A 22,918-nucleotide genomic window follows, 5' to 3' on the forward strand; every position below is an offset into this window, starting at 1 on the left:
ACAGGTGTTCCTATTATTTTGTCCTATACCTGTATATATATATATATAAATAAATTAATCGCCCGCGGCAACCAGAATTTATAATTACAAAAAAAAATCATTTGATTAATATAGTATCTTTTATTACGAATATTGTGCTGTTATTCTGTTCTTTAGCTTAACTTTCTAATCTTTTATTTCTACAGTTCTATTGCTTTTGCTTTCTTAATGGGAATTTTTTAATGAAAAACATAACTAACTTGCTTTAATTTACTATTGTTTTATTTTCTAAATTTTTTCTTCACCTGCGACAAATTTAGTTGGTATATTATTAACCTGCAGTAGTGTTAAGGTTACGAAAGTCTGTATTAATGCATTAATCTTCTTTTTTATAATGAAAACTGTTTCAAAAATTGAACGATTCAGGCATTTGTATATAAAATCTTCTGAATCTGTTGTCATGCTTTTAAGTGGTTGAAAGTAGCTTAATTTTTAAAAAATTCTTTCTATTTTAATTTCTTATTTTTTCTACGATAAAGGGAAAAAAAACTTCCTAATGATCGGACCATGTAAATTAGTAGCTATGCATTCGTTTTTGAATCTATGTATTCCTGAATACTTGAGGCAAAATAATGACAATTCCATTTATAATCCTAAACCTGTAATTTTGAGGACATTTCATTTTTTTTCTCAAATGGTAAATGGTGGTAATTAGGTTTATAATTAGGTTTTCATAATTAGGATTTATCCTGAGTAAATAATTAATAGCACCACAATATAAATTAAATTTTAAAAAAATTGAAACTTATATGAAACTGCAGCAATTATTTCCTTCATTTATTAGATATTTATCGTCTGAAAGGAAACACTAAAAGTAGACAAATTAAAGTGACGATTCTCAAAGGCTCTGCTTAACTCCAGTTCTACAGTAAGGATCCACACGAAACCTCGAGTATATACTATTTAGAACATGGGATCGAAGTTTCTGTCGATAAAAAGTTCGTAATTTTGCCATCAGATAGCACTACAACGCAGTTAAAAAGAAATAGCTCAAAATTCTAGTAGGAACTGCACATTCCATTAGTTACACATGTTGACGGTCATATGCATATTGTTGAATGTATGCATAATTCACAAATGGATTTTGCAGAACAGCGCCATTTATTGACAGAACTGAACTAATTTTCTTACAGAAAAATCTTCGTCTCCTCAGTGGCGGATCCAGCAGGGAGGAGGTTATAGGGGTCATACCCCCCCAAAAAAAATAGGAATATTTTTTTTTTTTTTTTAATAATTTACTGAAACATTTNGGGGGGGGGGGGTTATAGGGGTCATAACCCCCGCAAAAAAATAGGAAAAAAAATTTTTTTAAAAATAATTTACAAAAGAAATAAAATATTTTAAAAATTATTTAAGGGGGCATATACACCCAGGTAGGTCGGAAAAATCGATTATTTTTTTCATCTAATCATTTTCTTCACTGTTTCAAGAATCATAAACCCAAAAATTGAAACGAAATTCATCATAGTTTCATTGTAACTCTAAAAAGGAAAGAACGATTAAATGGACTTGCATTATTAAACATTCATCGAGAAATTGATTTGGATGTTGAAAAAATCATTGACAGATTTGCCAAAGTTTCTAAAAAATGCATTCAGTTATTATTTAAAGATTTTGAATAGTACTTGAATTATTTATGTATTGTTTTATTGTTCATTATGAAAAAAATAAATGAGAAGACTAGCATTAAAAACCCCAGTTTTTTTTCTTTTAAAAAAAGTATTTGAAAAAAATTGTGGGGGGATCTGATTCTATGACCCCCCCCCAGGAAAATTTCTGGATCCACCCCTGCGTCTCTTGATCCAAAAACTATACATTTGAAACTTCACAAGAAACTGGAGCTAGGAGTCTTTAAGTATCTTCAGTTTCATTTCAAACATTTTGTACCTTGTTACAGAGGAAAGTAACCTATAAAATTTCTTGTCATTAAAATTTATTCAAAATTCATCAAATTTCAGATTTCATGTTTTATCGTCAAATATTTTAATAAAAATATTATTTAAAAAACTTTTTAAACTACAAGTTTATGCTTTTTTTTTTAAAAACTTTTATTTAACTTGATATAAATTAGAGATCCGTTTCACCAATTTAGACCCATATTTAACTTTTCAAATTTGCCTTAAGAAAAAATAAAGAATTAGATGGATTAAAATTTGTGAATTACTGAATATCTTGCTTTCCGGCAATATCTGTAAGAATATTATACATAAATTGCATTGTAATTGTAATTAATTTTTATGTGCAACAAATAGAAATAAAAAGAGTCATTTGTCTTTGATGGAAAAAAAGATTGTTTATTTTGAAATACATTGAGTGAGATCAGTGTATAATCTTAAATAAAAATGGAACATTAATACAAACGTGAATATGAGTATTCAAGATCATAACATTCGTCCCATTGTGGAAAATCATCAATACAGATAGATAAGAAAAACCCATAACCATTATTAAAATATTTCAAAAAAATAAATCAGAGAGAGAAATAAATGTGTTACGAGAAATAGAACTAATAATGAGACAAAGCAAAAATCAAAATTTCTATTTAAAAAAAGAAAAGCAAAAAAATTACAAGTTATTCATTTGTTTATTTTGAATGAGTATTTCCTTTTATAGAACGTATTGAAATCTTCACCTGAATAACCAAAAATTTTAGCTAAAACCAAGATGGCAAAGGAAGAACGCTTTAATATTTGAATTTTATTTAGGACACTTTTAAAGTCTAAACGAAATTATCAAGAAAATAAAAAAAATGAATTTAAGTTGAACCTAAAACTAAGATGGAAGAAAGTGGGTTTACGATACTTGAATCTTATCAAGGCTATGTTTAAAGTCTAGCCTAAATATAAAATTAGAAATCTATTTGTATTTGAGAAATGGTTATTTGATTAGTTATTTCAAACAAAAACAAGAAGAAATTTTATCACACAAATCATTCATAACTGAGTTATAGTAATGATAACAACGATTATATGAACGTTTAAAATTCAAAAATGTATTTTTATACAGAATGATATGAGCTGATGAAGTGAAACTTATTTATGCAGAACAAAAATGAAAGTCTATGATTTCGTCTAGAGTTCATAAATACAGTAGCAGTATGACTGAAATAAAGAAGACGTCTAATGTGGTGAAAAACATGTATTAAGTAATTTTTTACTCAAAAAACATGCAAAAACAAGAGACTTTAGAAAAGTTCATGTTATTATTCTACTATCTCAGCTCTGTTCTCCAACAAACAGTAATTGCAGTCTTATAAGAGTCTGCTTAAAAGAGATGGTTTTGGATCAGCTTAGATCGCTGACTTTCGTGATAATTATGGCATCGCTAACTATCGTGATAATTATTTAAAATGCATTGCTCAAATGCACTTGTGCACATTCATTTATGAGCAAGTGTAGTAAACACTTGCAGATGTGTCACGAAGTATTTATTGGTTCAAATTTATCTTTAGCCACTATGAATTTTGTCTAGATCAGTCTCAACTGAGTTAACAATATGACTGAGATGTTGGAGACAACTTATGAAATTTAAGTGAGTCCTTCATCGAAATAATGGTTTTGGATCAGTTTAGATCTCTGACTTGGATCAGTTTAGATCTCGATTTTGGATAGATGTTTTGGATCAGTTTTGTCAGATGTTTTGGATCAGTTTAGATCTCTGAATAATTTTCACAAATGTGAAAATTATTTAAATGTCCTTGCACAAATACACTTGTGTTACTGTCTTCAGTGAACAAGAGTTGTGAGAATGTGCAGATGTATCACAATTGCTTTTATTTGTTTACATTAAACTTCAGCCACTGTAATTGTTTAAATTGCATTGCAGAAATGCGCTTGTGCACAATGATTTGTGGCCAAGAGAAGCAAACACTTATAGATGTATCACAATAGTATCTGTCAGTTCAGATTTATCTTTAGTCTCTGATTGTGTCAAGATCTTTCAAAACACTACATTGTACAAATACACTTGAGTACAATGATCCGAGACCAAGTGTGGTAAATACTTATTCATGTATTACAATAGTATTTATTGGTTCAGATTAATTTTTAGCCACTTTAACTCTATCTGGATCTGTCTCAATTGAGTTAACAATAGACTGAGAAGTTTAAGATAACTGTTAGGAAATTTCAGTGAGTCTTCATCGAAAAGGTGGTATTGGATCATATTAGATCACTAACTTTCGTAACTGTTACATAAATTACATAGCACACACAAACTTGTGCACAATGATTTGTGACCAAGAGAAGCAAACACTTACAGATGTATCACAATAGTATCTGTCAGTTCAGATTTATTTATAGTCTCTGATTTTGTCAAGATCTTTCAAAGCACTACATTGTACAAATACACTTGAGTACAATGATCCGAGACCAAGTGTGGTAAATACTTATTCATGTATTACAATAGTATTTATTGGTTCAGATTAATTTTTAGCCACTTTAACTCTATCTGGATCTGTCTCAATTGAGTTAACAATAGACTGAGAAGTTTAAGATAACTGTTAGGAAATTTCAGTGAGTCTTCATCGAAAAGGTGGTATTGGATCATATTAGATCACTAACTTTCGTAACTGTTACATAAATTACATAGCACACACAAACTTGTGCACAATGATTTGTGACCAAGAGAAGCAAACACTTACAGATGTATCACAATAGTATCTGTCAGTTCAGATTTATTTATAGTCTCTGATTTTGTCAAGATCTTTCAAAGCACTACATTGCAAAGTACACTTGTGTACAATGATCCATGACCAAGTGTACTAAACACTTACAAATGTATCACAATAGTATCTATGGGTTCAGATTTATCTTTAGAGTCTATGACTTTGTCTAGATCTTTCTCAATTGAGTTCGCATAGTAGCAATATGACTGAAACGTTGGGGACGTCTGTTGTGACGGTCTACGAGCACCAAATAATTTGTCCTTAATGAACTTCTTCACTTTCGGTGAACACGTGAAGGCAAGAAATATGAAAAGACCTTGAAAAGTATTCAAAGCAGCAAACACGTACCAGAGCCACAGAACATGAATGAGAGGAGCCAGCACTCCAGTAATCCAAGTTACTCCCATGATTACTGTAAGCCTGAAGTAAAGAAGATGGTTCTTCTTCAAATGGGATCGTTGGCTTTCATGGCTTGATTTCATGCGATTGGTGAAAATCAAGAAAGCACTGATTCCAAACATAACAAAGTTCAAGCATGTGATGATACACATAGGTATAGCAAAGAATGTCAGAAGAGATTTTTTCTGATCAAACCAACACGATTTGTAGAACATCGGACGAAATTGCTGTGGTATCCCTTCCACGTTATCAGCTACGACAGCAGCTACTGCGAACGCCAATGCCGTGAGCCAGGAAAAAAGGCTGTACCAGACAAACTTCTTCACTTTGAATTCTTTATTAGAAGCTCTCATACTACCGGTAGCCAGAAGAATGGAACGAAAAACATCAAAGGCCATCACAAACATCCATAGAAACGACGCCAAGAAGAAGAAATGGGTTAAAACTCCAGAAGTCGTGCACATGATAGTATTTTCTGCCTCTTGCTGAGTCTGAGCAATAATCATAAATAGATAACTCATAAATAAGGACGCACACAAAGAGGCCAAGTTGTATCCGGGCAGATTCTGTAAGTCTGACACAAATGAGAAGACAATAAGGTGCGCCAAACAACACACCATTGACACGACAACTCCAACTAATGATAGATACGATAAAGGCACATTTGCGAGCATATCGTCCTCTGGGTACTTGGGTGCGCAAATTATCAGAGAATCGTTTATTAAGAAGTAAAATGGTTCGTCGTAAGTTTGATTGTAAGCTGGCACAAATGCTGAACCATTCGAAAATATCACGAACTCATCTGGTTCCAGTTCAAAGAGATCACAATTCAACAAAGATTCGTGTTTTCCGTTCGTATAGTCTTCGTCAGTCATGGGGGGTGTGGAGCTGTTGTTCTCAACGAAATAATCTCTAAAAACTGTGTCTCCGGCTGAAATGATTTCAGTTTTCCACAACATCACAAAAAAACTTAGAAGCAGTACGCAAATGGCCATGTTGATGAGATGTTTTTATTTGTATGAGAATTTCTCACGACAGCTTGCTCAAGGAAATCTGGAATATCATCTTTATTAAAGCTTGTTGTTTACAATGTCGCTGAAGTGGAAAAGTCCTAAAAATACTAAAATTAAAAAGAGTACTAAATTATGATGCAATTTTTTAAAGAAAAAGAAACCCTTTAATAAGAAAAAAATTAATTTGTGAAAAAAAAAGTTTTTAATTATAATAATTAATTGAAATAATTTATTTATTAAATTGAAATAATAATTTAACTGAAAATAAAATTAATTTACAATTAATTTCGTTCCTAAAAAAATACAATCGTGCAATTGTTTTATATTTAGTTGAATTTTAAATTAATTATAATTTAATTCTTTACTCAATCATTTAATTCTAATTATTCACAAACTAATCTAACATTTATGTTAAGCACTACAACATGTCCTTCACAACACATACAGGGGTGAAAGCGAGACGGAAAAGAGGAAAGGCTGGTAGTAAAACCATTTCAGTTATAGCTAGTTTTGGGGAGGAGTTTACTTATTCTTTTTTAAAATTTTTCAACAATATCTACTTTATTTTGGAAAAGAAGCAGTATATATGCCAGAATTATAAAAGAAATCTTGATAGTTACAGATACATACCTGCCAACTCATTTTGCCGGAGATTTTATTTTCATATTTAAAGTGGTAGTAAATATATACTATTTTTTCTTTTATAAATTTAATTTTTAAATGATTTTGATCACCACTATTCTTACAAAAATTAAGCTTATATATTAATATGCGTCACTATCATGGTTGTCAACCTAATTTTTTTCAAATACAACGTATTTGTTTGCTTAAAATTGAGTTATAATTCCATTTTTATACCACTGGGAAAAATGATAATGGAAGGGATTAAAAGTTGGCACGTCTGCAGATATTTCATTTTTTTCGAAAAAAATGCTGGAATGAAATGTTTTACGTACCAGGTTTTTCTCTTTTCCGTCTTGCTATATAAGGGCTTTCACCCATGAACACATTTGTCTTAAAAACACATTTTTTAAATGATGTTTAATGTTCAACTGAACTTACCCTCCAAGTTTTGAGGATTATGCTAATTATATTTCTAGTGGTAGGGCACTGGAGCAGAAATCTTTAAAACAAAATTTTTATAAAACTACTAGAACTTACTAAAATGATAGATTGCCAATTTTTATATTTTATGTATCATTAAATTATTAATACGCAATGGTGAACAAAATTCCAATAAATACTTATAAATCACCTTCTTAGTTTTAAATTACTTTTTTTTTAATTCTTCTACCATTAGTTAAAAGAATTTTTTAAACTTGCGGAAATTCCGTATTTGTTGGAAAGTATAACTGAATCCAGTAACTTTTTATCTCAAATAGAAAATGTATATAATGACAGCGGCGATAATCTTAAAAAATTATAAAATTTAAATTTATTATTATAATTTGTAAAAAACCAAAAAAAAAGACTTATTTTCAAACAGGGTTAAAAATCGTGTGAAGTTATACAAAATTTTACTATTGCAATTAGAAATCTATTAGTATTTTTAAGAGCTAAACATATTGGAAGGGCTCTAACTACACCAGCAAACAGACTTGTTGTCTTTCATCAATTTTATTGAGAAAGGGTAAAGGTAAAATAAACATCTGCTGGCGTTAATTAGAGTTGACAAGAATATTAGGGTCGAAACACATATGATAGAAAATCTATTTTACTTTTTTTCTAGGCGATTCAATTGTGAGCACAATAATCAGCTATGAAAGACATAACCTAGAAACTTCTTATGTGAGTTATTTTTTTATTCTTTTTTAAACTGTAATGATTTTTTCTGATATTTTTATCACTTTATTATTTAAAAAAATATATATATATATATTTACCTCAAGAAACCTACGGAAAGAGAACGGAAAATGTCGAAGAATAAATGAAAATAGGAAAAATTATTTCTTAAAGGGAAATCTGAAAGTTTTAAAATTTATTAGCAAACTACCAAGCATAGTTCAGTTCGAAAAAAAAAGCCTATTCACAAAGATCGGCTTGAAAACAAAGCCTATTTAACAAATATAAGCTCGAAAATTAAGTCTATTAATAAAAAAACACTGTTAAAAGATTACAATGATACTCGGTAATTATTTATTTATTTATTACGTAAGTAATACTACTACAACTTCTACTACGGTTAACTTATAATTTGTCTAAGCTAAGAACTCTTCCCGTCACAAAGTCTGAGTCTGTCTGGTGCTATGGAAACAAGAATGGCTCATTTTAGGGAGGGTGACTTCACTCTAGGACTAACACAATAGACCGAAGAAAAAGATTCCCTATCTCTCATCGACCCGAGCCGAAGCTAATCCAAAAGAGTGACCCCTCACCCCTACTTGAAATAGTCATACCTCGTTACCATAGTCACCGCCACAGGTCCAGGTGGTTGTCTGGAGAAGTTCTTCTTTTAGACAAACTATACAAACCAGCATTCGACAAAAATAGGATTACTATGATGCGTAAGGATTACCAACAATTACTTATTTGTAATTGTGATTATAAATATTCATAATTTTCATTACAATTGTAGTACTGATTAAAAGTGATAGTATTTAAGGTGATCATGATGCGCGATTAAAAAGTTACATGATTACAAAGAATTATATAATTTATGATTGCAAGTACGAAGTCATCTTCAAGCAAAGACGTTATTAATCATGATTACAATTTAATTTTTTATTTATCAATGAGATAGTAAGTAGTTACCTTTTATTTGCATCTTTGTCCATATAACATGAAATATAACCTTCCGACAAAAATCTTATCGCGTCGGAAAAGCTAAGCAATCAATGCAACTATAATTGCAATCTTGATCATATGATTCCTCGTAATCACATTTCCTTGAATTCGTGATTATTTGTAGTAATGATTACAAACTAAATGGTCCAATTATGATTACAACCGACTAATATTCGGAAAATATTGGTTGTTTGTAATCACATTTAAAAGTTATCAATCGCTACAGTCTAGCAATCCCGAGGTGAGCTCTCAATCTCACTAAAAGCAACTTAACTAAGAGCCCATCTCGTGATAGCAACACAATACGTAGTCATGACCAATTACAATTTTATTTGATATTTTTTCAATTGCACCTTGAATTCTGCTCCATAAACTATCAATGAATATTAAAAAAAAAAAATATTATTTGGNGTGCTCCTGCGTATTTCGTACTACTCCCAGCGGAAAAAAGTATATTTTTCGGAATTTAAAATGTGAGAAACTTCCTGTTCCGTTGTGAGTTTTAATGTGTCGCATTGCACCATTCATTATGGAGAAATGTCAATTTTTCCGTATAAACTTTACTTTTCTTTTATAAAAAAGTTTCAGCAATTAGTTTAGTTTAGTTTAATGAGTAATAAATTTTACATTGATTTTTGCTAAGTTATTTGTTTAAATTCCATGGTAGTCTATTTTTTAAATCCACACCATTAAAGAACTGATTGAAAATTTAATGCTGAAATATAAACTAAAAAGTTTTGAAGCGTGTTAAATCAAAACATTGTGGAAATTTGCAGCAATTTAACATGCTGTTGAGTGTAATCATCTGTCCACATTTCTCAAAATTGATTAAACGATACTAAGGTTCAACTTGAATGGAAACATGGTTCAAACTAATACCTTAATAAGGTTATAGAAAATTTGCACCGTATTATGGTTCAATGTTGCAGCAACTTGAAAAAATAATACCGTGGAAATTTGTTGCAACCTTAATCTAAAGCTAAGAAACCGTATTATTATATTTCTTAAACTCTACTATGTAATACTATGATTTAACTTGAATGAAAATATGATTAAACTTAACACCTTATTAAGGATGTAGCAAATTGTAACAAATTTGCACCATATTATGGTTCATTGTTCTGATATTATGGTTCAAGTGATTTTTCAGAGTGGAAACTGTTTAAATTACATGTTTTTAGAGCATTTTGTCAACAGTAATTTATTTTTTTAAAATATTCGATTTAAAAACTTAATGATAAAATAGTTCTTTTTTTTTGCCATTTCATATAAATTTATTTATAAAACTATTCCTTTAATTCAATACATAAATTGCTTTTTAAACTTACAAATTTACTATACTGAGTCTCTAAAACAGATTTCAAATTTTAAATTTATGCGTGCAAATTAATTTACATAACTGGTCATAACTAAAAAACTATTGATAAAGAAATTTGTAACTCAAGTATATTTTTCATTGGCCACTTTTTGGTCTAAAAGTTTAAATCAGAAAAGTGAAAATAATTTTTAAAAAAAACGTTTATTTAATTGTTAGTATAAAACTTGGAAATTATTTTTCTCACCTGCAAATATTATTTTTTTAACAAACTAAGATTACAAAAATAGGTTTTTAAGTGGTAAATTATTTTTCGACAACATATTAATCTTTGCAGAATTATTGTTTAACAACTTTTACATATTTCTTTTGAATAATGTGAATATTATATTACTTTTTAATTTAACATTTGTAAAAACACAATCAATAGTTTAATTACAACGTGTACTCATACGTAAAAAACGAAATTTTGGCATTTTAATTTCATTAAATAAAATGTCAAGTACTCAAGTATTATTCATTAGATATACGTTATTAATAAGATAAGTTATAATGATATAAATTGTACATTTTTAATTTCCTTTGATAAAAAGTTAAGTACTGGATTTTATTAGCATTTTATATTTAGTTGATTAGATATTTTATAAATTATGTAATGAGAACTGTAGCTATTCTCATAGTCAAACCTATTTTATAATGTAGAGAGAGAAAATAGAAAAGTGTTATTAATTAGTATGATGTAAAAATCATAATTTATCTGTATTAATCAGTATGATGTAGAAATCATATTTTATCTGTATTAATTATTATGATGTCAAAATCATAATTTATCTATATTAATTAGTTTGGCCGATAGCTTGCGGGTGTATAAAAAATCAAACGTGGACTGTAAACTATTTATTTTGCGGGTGCGCTGGTAGCGCTGCGGAGCGTGTATGCGCTTTTGTTGTTTCACATCAACTGGCTCTTGGCTGATAACAATGACGCCAAGAAGCCAACGGGCGTAGCAACATACCGGCTTCAACATANATCAATACGTAGTCGTAACCAATTGCAATTTTATTTGATTTTTTTGCAATCGCACCTTGAATTCTGCTGCACAAACTATCAATAAAAATTAAAAAAATAAAATATTATTTGGGTCGTAATGAACGTCTCGCAATGCGTATTTCGTACTACTCCCAGCGGAAAAAAGTATATTTTTCGGAATTTAAAATGTGAGAAACTTCCTGTTCCGTTGTGAGTTTTAATGTGTCGCATTGCACCATGCATTATGGAGAAATGTCATTTTTTTCCCTATAAAGATTACTTTTGTTTTGAAAAAAAAATTCAGCAATTAATTTAGTTTAATGAGTAATAAATATTACATTGATTTTTGCTAAGTTATCTATTTAAATTCCATTTTTTAAATCCACACCATTAAAGAACTGTTTGAAAATTTTAGGCTGAAATATATACCTAAAATTTTTGAAGCGGGTTAAATCATAACATTGTGGAAATTTGCTGCAATTTAACAGTGCAATTGAATTTGCTGAAATTGAGTGGAACCATCTGTCCACATTTCTCAAAGTTGATTAAACGATACTAAGGTTCAACTTGAATGGAAACATGGTTCAAACTTATAACTCAATAAGGTTATAGAAAATTAGCACCGTATTATGGTTCAATGTTGCAGCAACTTGAAAATTTAATACCCAGAATTTTTTTGCTACCTTAATATGGTGCTAAGAAACCGTATTATTGTACTCCTTAAACTCGATTATATGATACTATGGTTTAACTTGAATTAAAATATGATTAAACTTAATACCTTTTTAAGGTTGTAACAAATTTGCACCGTGTTATGGTTCATTGCACTAACATCATGGTTCAAATGATTTTTCAGAGTGGAAATTGTTTAAATTACATGTTTATAGAGCATTTTGTCAAGAGTAATTTATTTATTTTTAAATATTTGATTTAAAAATTTAATATTCCGATTTAATATTCGATTAAAAATATTAATTAATATTCGATTTGAAAATTTAAATATAAAATAAAATAATTTATTATACTGCATATAAACTTATTTATAAAACTATCCCTTTAGTATGAATTCAATACTTAAATTGTTTTTCAAATTTACACATTTACTATACTTAATCTAAGACCGATTTTAAATTTATGCGTACAAATTTATTTACATAACTGGTCATAACTAAAAACTATTGATAAAGAAAATTGTAACTCAGGCATATTTTTCATTGACCACTTTTTGGTCTAAAAGTTTAAATCAGAAAAGTGAAAATAATTTTTAAAAAATAACGTTTATTTAATTGTTAGCATAAAACTTTGAGATTATTTTTCTCACCTGCAAATATTATTTTTTTAACAAACTAAGATTACAGAAATAGGTTTTTAAGTGGTAAATTATTTTTCGACAACATATTAATCTTTGCAAAATTATTTTTGAACAACTTTAACATATTTCTTTTGAATAATGTGAATAGTACTTTTTAATTTAAAATTAGTAAAAACACCATCAATAGTTTAATTACAACGTGTACTCATAAGTAAAAAACGAAATTTTGACATTTTAATTTGATTAAATAAAAAGTCAAGTACTCGAGTATTACGCATATTAATAAGATAAGTTATAATGATATAAATTGTACATTTTTAATTTCCTTAGATAAAAAGTTAAGTACTGGATTTTATTAGCATTTTATATATTGTTGATTAGATTTTTTACAAATTATGTGACACTGAGAACTGTAGCTATTGTCGTAGTTAAACCTATTTTATAATGTAGAGAGAGAAAATAGAAAAGTGTTATTAATTAGTATGATATAAAAATCATAATTTATCTGTACTAATTAGTATGATGTAAAAATCATAATTTATCTGTACTAATTAGTATGATGTAACGCTGAAAATTGTTTTTATTATTAATCTAATTAATATAATCTAATCTAATAATATAATCTAATCTAATCTAATCTATATAATCTAATATCTAATTAATATAAAAAATATTGAAAATTAAATATAGTTATTTGGTTAGTTAGCAAGTCTGATCTAATTTTCTCAACGAATGCTATATTTTTTTAAATTTAAAATTATAATAAATATTTCAATGCATACTTTTTAATATTGAAATTTTTTGTTACAAAATATAGTAAAACATTTAAAATAGTTTTCGTTATTATATATAATATATTTTTTTAAAAAAAATTATTCTGAATTATTAATATACTATGCAGAAATTAATTATATGCATTTATATTAGAATCCTGTTTAAAAAAATTTCAAAATTTTTATATTTTTATAGTACTAAAAACTACTACAGATGAATTAAATTGCATAATTGTTATTATGTTTGTTAAAAATGGTTGATTTTCAATTTCGATTCATTTATCTATAACAATAAAATAATGATTTCATTGTCAATAATCTATTTAAGATCAATAATTATGTTTCAAGATCTACAGTCAACGTATTTAAGAATTTTTTAAATTATTCAACATTTGACAGTTTTCATTAAATATTGTACCATACATAAAACCGCAGTTTTTATATATTAAACAAAATTGCTGATACTAATATTATATGAATATTTAATTATACATATCATATGTTATAAATATTACATTATCAATATCATATTTATATAATTAGTATTATTTCATATTTATATATTAGTATACCCATATCTGTATCTATCTATCTCTTTAATTTATATCATAAGAATATCACATTACTAATATTATGTATATATAAATATATATTATATTCTTAATGTTATATATTATATCTGTTACTGTAATTATCTGTCTCATTAATAATATTAAAATATTATATTATCAATATTATATATATAATATATAATGAATGATGTATTTTATATCTATGTCTCCAAATATCTATCTTTCGAATTAATATTATAATATTATTGCATTATTAATATTATATAGATATTTTATTTTTAATATTATATATTATATCTAAGTCTATATCTATCTCTTTAATTTATATCATAAGATATGATATTATCAATTATAATCTATTATTATTCTTAATGCTGTTTATTATGTCTATGTCTGTAATTATCTATCTCTTAAGTTAATATTGTAAAATATAACATTATCAGTATTACATATATTTAATTTATATTGTATTCTTCATAATATATATACGCAAACATTTATCTTTTTAATTAATATTGTAAATATTAATTATCCATTATCAATATTATATAAATAATTTGTACTTCATTAATAACAATATGCATTATCAATATTATATAGATAATTGAAATTTTTTTAATTAATATTATATATTGCATCTATATTAGTAACTATCTATCTCTTAAATTAATATTATAAGAATATTACATTATCAATATTATACTTACTTTATATATTTTCGATGTTATATATTACATGTTCTTAATATATTCGTAATTTATTAATAATATAAAATATTTACTTAAGAATTTGATCTATTTATTCCAAATGTCCACTGTGTTATCAATCAAATACACTATCCGGATTCAACATTGAAATAAATTAATATTGAACAGTGCATTGTTTAAAGAGCACGATATTGATTCAAATTTTTGGAGAGATATTTTCGTGTATGCTAAAAATGTCACGATATTATTCAAATGAGCTCATTTATCTATGAATGTCCTTCAAACAGTTATTATTCTTTTTAAGAAAAACAAAACTTGCACCCAGTTACCTCTTAATACGTCAAAGAAGAAACATCCTGTCGATGAGAGAGTTTCCGCTGAAAGTCCCAGAAAACTGTTTCGTAGTTATTATTTTTTTTTCTTTTCCTCCAGCATAATCTAAGCAGGTTACCAGTGTCGTGTTTGATGTTTTAGGCCCCGAGCAGTGACCCGGGGCCCAAGATTAAAAATAGGGTGAAAATTACTTTTGAATTCGGATTAGTTGAAAACATTATCTGCTCTAAGTTTTGACACTGTAATCGGGTTACATACACTATCTTGCGATTATTAAAATTGAAATAATTTAGTTTTCTCAAACTATATGAAAGCATTATATAGCAATTATTGATAGTGTTATAGTGCTATAAAAATTCTCTTGAGAAATTACGAAAATAAATAAATAAACCAAAATGAATAAATAAATGCATTAGGGGCTGTATATTTTTTTATAATGATATTGACATCGAAATTGGCATTCGTCATTCAGATGTCAGAAGGGCAGATATGTTGACCACTCTTTAAGGGGCAACATATTAGGTGGACCAACGTTTTACCCATCATAAGAAGAACAGATAGTACACAGAAGAGAAGGACATCCATGCCTTGTCAGGGATTCGAACCCGGGACCTGACATGAGGTCAGCTCTCTGACTACCATACAACCGGTCGTAGAGGCTGTACATTCATTCAGCACTTTTTTTCAAAATATTTTTTACCCTTTCTCCTTTTTGTCACTAAGTGTCACCGTTGTCATTTGTCGCGCTATATTATGTACACAGCATACTATATAAACAGTCAAAACTATATATAGTCAAAATTATGTAAACAGTCAAAATTATCTGAACTATTGGCATATTTATTTATCTTATACGGCTCCAAAAACGCGGGTATTTCTCAATCTAAATTGGTAGCTACATTTTAGTAATAATTCACTTTGTTAGATAGTCTTAAGTGATAGTTTAAGTAGCTTTATACGATAAATATTTATTTAGAATGACACTGTATTTTTATAAAAATTAAAACTTAATTCTCTAAAACTCAGTGGCGCAACATCCTCTGTCCCCTGAGCCATCACCTCTCAAGGATCTTTTGAAAAAAAAATTATCTAAAGGATATATTTTATGATCTTTATTAGCTATCAAAATTAGAGCCATGAGGGTTCAGGGGATAGAGTACTTGCTTCTGAATCAGATTACCAGTGTTCGAATCCCAGTGATGGTTGGTCTATACGAATTCCACACATGGCTCACACTGACTGGCGTAAAAGATATACTCAGTGATAGATGGATTATGGGTAAGAGTCTCCTTGACGTCAGGCTAATCGTGGGAGGTTTTCCTGCCCACGCAATGCAGATGCGATTAAGTTCTATCAAAAAGTCTACCACGAAGACAAATTTCTACCAATACACGATCCAGTAGTTCCCTTGTCTTCTGGATTGGGTTCAAAATTACAAGTCTACGGGGTCGAGCATTGGTAGTCATAAACTCAGAAACTCGGCTGTTCAAAACCGGTTTTAAAATAAAATACACTATAAAATTAACTAAACTTATAGTTGCTCGATATTGGAATGTTTCGAAGAAAGATGGTTCGAATGCAGCTCAAATTTCTCTACTCAAATTTTTCATAAGCAATTCATTACAAATTCATTAAGCATTTAAAAAAAAATTCTTTTTCGATTTATTTGAATAATTTTTCAAGATATTTCCTCTTCAATTCATTCAAAAGTCTTTGATTCATTCGAAGATTGTTATAAATTCAAACATGTATGAAAGCAATAAGGGAACAATTTCTAATCAAAATGGCTGTGAGTGAAATTCCAGCTATAAAATACGTTGATTTTCATTGGGTGTTCACTGGATCAAGTCTCTTTTATCTTCTGCTGTATTAACACGTTGAGCACCGCGTCAGCCATCAGTGGCTGACACTGGACTTTCCATTCAGGCTGCGTCAACCACCGGTGGCTAACACTAAAATTACATTTAGGCCGCGTCAACCATCGGTGGCTAACACTAAAATTACATTTAGGCCGCGTCAACCACCGGTGGCTGACACTGACCTTTCACATAGGCCGCGAAAAACAGCTGGCTGACAGCGTATAACATGATAAAGAACTATAAAATTTACACTCTTTTATGGAATTGCAGAAAATTTATTCAAAATTTACTTAATTATTGTGNCCCGAATATGATCTAATATTGAAATAGTTCTCCTACCAGTATTTTCTCTTTTCCCGGCGTGAACGTGTTAAGTAGGTTTATACGATAAATATTTATTTAGAATAATACTGTATTTTTATAAAAATTAAAACTTAATTCTCTAAAACTCAGTAGCACAACATCCTGTGTCCCTTGAGCCACCACGGCTCTAGGATCTATTTATCACGGCTCTAGGCATATATTTCATGATCTATATTAGCTATAAAATTAGAGCCATGAGGGTTCAGGGGATAGAGTACTTGCTTCGGAATCAGATGATCAGTGTTCGAATCCCAGTGATGGTTGGTCTATTCGAATTCCACACATGGCTCACACTGACTGGCGTAAAAGATATACTCAGTGATAGATGGATTATGGGTTAGAGTCTCCTTGACGTCAGGCTAATCGTGGGAGGTTTTCCTACCCACGCAGCGCAGATGCGATTAAGTTCTATCAAAAAGTCCACCACGAAGACAAATTTCTACTAATACATGATCCAGTCGGCCGGGATAGCCTGGTCGGTAGGGCGCTGGGCCCATATCCAAGAGGTCGTGGGTTCGATCCTCGCCGGCCGAAGACTCCCCGTGTAGTAAATGGTGACTGATGCACGTTAAATCTGTCGAGTCTCAAAGTCCTCCATGTTCCCACAACAAATCAAGACCTCTGGGGGTACTGATCCAGGAGTTTCCTTGTCTTCTGGATTGGTTCAAAATTACAAGGCTACGGAGTTGAACGTAAGTAGTCGTAAACCCATGAAATTGGGTCGACTGTTCAACGACGGTTATAAAATAAAATAATACATGATCCAGTAGTTTCCTTGTCTTCTGGATTGGTTTCAAAATTACAAGGCTACGGGGTTGAGCATTGGTAGTCATAAACTCAAAAATTGGGTCTGCTGTTCGAAAACGGTTTTGAAATAAAATACAATATATATATAACTAAACTTATAGTGGCTCGATATTGGAATGTTTTGAAGAAAGAATGGTTCGAATGCTGCTCAAATTTCTCTTCTCAAATTTTTCGCTCCTTCAAATTTTTCTCTACTTCAGATGAATAAATTGCTTTTTTTTAAGGCAGTTTTTAATAAACTTTATTAAGTAAGTATATAGTTTCAGGCAATTATGAAGTTAATACCTTCTGAAAAATATAATATTTTTTTTTTGCCTTGTTTCTACAAGATGTATGGGCATTGCAAACGGTATTACCAGATTTTATGATTTGGAAAGAAAAAATTTCAATTTATATTCAAGAATAATATTGTCAATTGGAAAGTTTTTCCTGGGGATAAAGACATTTATGCCATTATCTATAAATCTTGATAATATTGAAGTTAAACAAAAATATGTTTCACCTACTGAGATAAATCAGTAATTTGAAAAATAAAATTTTAAATTTTGAATACCGTTTTAAATTATTAATTTGCTCTCATCGACCTACAGGCTACAAGCAGGTAGCAATGACATAGGAACCTAATGTGTTAACAATGAACCATATTAATAAATATTTTACCCGCAATTTCCAAAGAAATATATAAATAAGTAGACGAGTCTCAAGTTAATTTTAGAACGGTGGTTAGATTTCTAAGTTAAATTCATTAAGCATTTCAAATAAAATTTCTTTTTCGTTTCATTTGAATAGTTTTTTTTTAAGACATTTCTTCTTCAATTCATTCAAAAGTTTGTGATTCATTCGAAGATTGTTATGAATTCAAACATGTATGAAAACAATAAGGAAACAACTTCTAATCAAAATAGCTGAGTATGAAACATGAAATTCCAGCTATAAAATGCGTTGTTTTTCATTTGGGTGCTCACTGGATTAAATCTCTTTTATCGTCTGCTGTATTAAACGTTAAAAAAAATATTTAAAATTTCAAAAAAATATTTCTAAAATTTAAATTTAAATACTTTTTGGAACAAAATATGTTAAAAAAAACTCTTCATAAAAAGCGTATTTTGAATTTTATCAAGTATTTTTGAATCAAGTTTTTTCAAAAACTTGTGTATAAAAAGAAGTAAACGGTAAGAAAGGTTCGAGCTTTCTGAAAAATATTTATAAAAAATGAACTAAAATACTTTATAGAAAAAAATAAATACAAGTTTAAAAAAATTATTTTCAATTCAATAGAAGCGTATATCCAATAATTATATTGATGCGACAACTTCTTATCAAAATAGTTGTAAATAAAAGGTGAAATATACTAAGAAATTTCGGGTACTTACTTTTCATTAGGTGCTCACTGGATCATGTCTCTTTTATCGTCTGTTACAGCAAACGAAAATAAGTGCGTTGAATTTAGTGTGTATTCTTTATCGTCTGCAAGCGGGCACATTATTATTTTTTCTTACAACTTAAATTCTTTGAGTAAACCGGTTGTTATCTCCAAGTCTTCTATGTTTAACATCAATGTTGTGGATAATCCCAAGGTCAGTCAGCGATGGACTTGCCGGTTATGTCCATATGCACGTGGAAAAAATAGGTAATTACTAAAACGAAAGTTAAGAGTGTTATTGTTACCTCATTCTATTTCCGATTACGTCGAACGCTTCGTTGGTTTTCCCATGGGTTCCATATACCCCCAGGGGTTAAGAAGACGTTACTTTTTCTTATTAGTCGATATCAGGAGAGAATTATTACATAAGGGTTAATGCTCACTGAATGGGCCTCCAATGGGTTATATTCTGTTGTTAGTATACTCTAAATTGCTGAAGGATCAAGGTCAAGGCAAACTGAAGAAGACGCTTAAGGGGAAAGATCTGTGCCCCTGCTAATTTTCCGCTTGGTTAAAAATCTTTTGGAAAAAAATATGTTAGAAAATAAATTGCCGAATTCATAATACAAACTATTATTTATAAGAAAATAATAATAAATAAACAGGTGGATAAATGTCTGTATCTATATTTTCTCTCTCTGGTATAGGAAAGAACTAGTTGGCCTAGTATAAATTTAAATTTGGACACCTGGGGCAGCACAGCGGCCTTCATCTCATCCATTCCTGGAGTATTTTAATCAATGAATTGAAAGCAATGAGGTTAGCAATGTGTACGGGGAAAGAACAGAACCAATCAGTACGGTTCCCGCACTGATTGGAAAGCTCAGCAAACCAATCAGTGCGGGGAAATATCACTGACTGACTGATGCATTTAAATCGGAGTACATAACCCAGAAGGTTATTTTCTCCTTCATCTAATTTGATAATAAATAGGAGTAGGAAGGGGGAAGAAATTATAGCAAAAGAATAGGTCTGAATAGGGTGAAAAGATTGATTTCGTGTAAAAACGAAATCTGGAATATGTGTAAATAACAAAGGAAAATGAGTATTAATCGAAAAACATATGTTCAAGAGAATGGAAAAAATAAAAAATAATTTACAATATTTATAAATAAGTTGGTAACTCTCTGTGCACACCCTCGCCTCCCCCCGGTAGCCGGGCTTCGCAGGTGCAGAAGGCACAGTTTGTCTAAATTTGATTTGTTGTTGTTGTTCATTTACGTCGCACTAGAGCTACACAATGGGCTATTGGCGACGGTCTGGGAAACATCCCTGAGGATACATGCCATGACAATTTTGATCCTCTGCAGAGGGGATGGCACCCCCGCTTCGGTAGCCAGACGACCTGCACGCAAAGTCGAGCACTTTACGGTAGAACAGTTTAACGAGGACCAATACCGCACACCCTCGGTCCTTACGCACACTGATCCAAGTGGTCACCCACCCGCACAATGACCGCAGACAGTGATGCTTGACTTCGGTGATCTGCCGGGAACCGTGTCTTAACGATCAGTCCACTGCGGGACGGTCTAAATTTGAAACAGAAGTCTTAATTGGGAATAAAATGTTTAGACAGTGCACCATCACTTATAGAGAGAGACAAGGCAGGACTAAACTTTGCATTTGTGTCTATAAATTCAAAGTTTAATACTTTGTTAAAGTCACTGGTTGTACATTTTATCAAAACTTAACCCCGTCCCGCCCACGTCCGTGGGCTTCCGGAGAATACTGTAGGCTCTAAGTGCGCGTACGTGACCTCTCAACAAAAGAAAAAGAGGATTAAAAAAGGTAGGCTTGGTGGCGATCCATGGCATCACCAGAAGGTTTAAAAGAATTTAGTGAAATCTTAAAATTAACAATAGTAGTTACTCGGAAAAAAGAATTTAGGAGTTTGAGTGTTCAAATAAATATAAGGCGAGACATCAATTAAAAAAAAAAGGTAACAAACGTATTGTGATGATGAAAAGTACCAGAATTTGTCCGAAGTAGGACTGGGCGATGTTAAGATTTCAGCATCGTGATGCATCGCCACTCAAACATCGTGATGTTTCGATACATCGCGATGTTACATTACTATTTCACATTTGGTTTTGCCAAATTTTGCATTCTTGCACACCTTTACTTTTTTTTTATTTGATGCTACTGTAAAGTAAGACTAAATCTAAAATTTTAAATATATATATTAGATTTTTAGAATTTAAACTTTGTGTGTTTGTGGAAAAAGGAGAGTAAGATTTCAAGGGGGATATTCAGAAAAAATTTATAAAAGTGAAAATCTGCCAAAATGCATCAAATTTACATTATACGAACTATATTCATTTTATAGGTATTTAATTTCAATAAAGTTATATAATCAATAAGAGAAAAAAGTAAAGATAGGAGTAAATTAAATATATGACTTTATATCCGGGTATATCAATGTTTAGTAAATTGATTATTTTCTTCTTTTGTATTAAAATAATTCGATAGACTGTCTTTTTCAATTTAAATAAAACACATCTTTTCAAACTTTTCTGAAAACAATCGGAAGTTTTTAAAGTAAAGAAAGAGGGTATTGAATAAATAGTTAACTAGTGAAACGAATAATTCATTAAAATTTTACATGCAGCTTAAAAAAANTCCATATACCCCCAGGGGTTAAGAAGACGTTACTTTTTCTTATTAGTCGATATCAGGAGAGAATTATTACATAAGGGTTAATGCTCACTGAATGGGCCTCCAATGGGATATATTCTGTTGTTAGTATACTCTAAATTGCTGAAAGATCAAGGTCAAGGCGAACTGAAGAGACGCTTAAGGGGAAAGATCTGTGCCCCTGCTAATTTTCCGCTTGGTTAAAAATCTTTCGGGAAAAAAAATATGTTGGAAAATAAATTGCCGAATTCATAATACAAACTATAATTCATTAAAAAATAATAATAAATAAACAGGTGGATAAATGTCTGCATCTATATTTTCTCTCTGGGTGTTAAGTATAGGAAAGAACTAGTTGGCCTAGTATAAATTTAAATTTGGACACCTGGGGCAGCAGAGCGGCCCTCATCCATTCCTGGAGTATTTTAATCGATGAATTGAAAGCAATGAGGTTAGCAATGTGTGCAGGGAAAGCACAGAACCAATCAGTACGGTTCCCGCCCTGATTGGAAAGCTCAGCAAACCAATCAGTGCGGGGAAATATCACTGACTGACTGATGCATTTAAATCAGAGTACATAACCCAGAAGGTTATTTTTTCCTTCATCTAATTTGATAATAATTAAGGGTAGGAAGGGGGGAGGAATTATAGCGAAAAGCTAGGTTTAAATTGGGTGAAAAGATTGATTTCGCGTAAAAACGAAATCTGGAATATGTGCAAGGGCGCCGGCAGCGGGGTGCAAGGGGGTGCACTTGCACCCCCCTGGCTTTCTTTTAAAACAATTAAAGAGTATAAAAAAAAATTTACTAAAAATATTCTTATTCAAAAACAAATAATTAGGTAATTATTGATACATAACAATTAAAAAATTGTTTAATCAAACAAGAATT

The 22,918-nt window shown here is 30.0% G+C and overlaps 2 protein-coding genes across 2 annotated transcripts in view; both read right to left on the minus strand.

Annotated features, from left to right (window-relative positions):
• Positions 1–20,080, minus strand: part of LOC107448381 (G-protein coupled receptor Mth2-like) — a 53,655-nt gene extending 33,575 nt beyond the window's left edge. The window contains exon 1 of the mRNA XM_016063551.3: positions 19,345–20,080. The gene's annotated coding sequence lies outside the window, so the exon portion shown is untranslated. The remainder of the gene's footprint in view (positions 1–19,344) is intronic.
• LOC107441713 (probable G-protein coupled receptor Mth-like 3) lies at positions 4,810–6,099 on the minus strand. The gene has a single exon (XM_071185833.1). The coding sequence runs from the start codon at positions 6,097–6,099 to the stop codon at positions 4,810–4,812; it is 1,290 nt and encodes a 429-aa protein (XP_071041934.1).
• Positions 20,081–22,918: the final 2,838 nt, after the last annotated feature.

Source organism: Parasteatoda tepidariorum, chromosome 9 (assembly GCF_043381705.1).
Source record: "Parasteatoda tepidariorum isolate YZ-2023 chromosome 9, CAS_Ptep_4.0, whole genome shotgun sequence".
Lineage (NCBI taxonomy): Eukaryota > Metazoa > Arthropoda > Arachnida > Araneae > Theridiidae > Parasteatoda > Parasteatoda tepidariorum.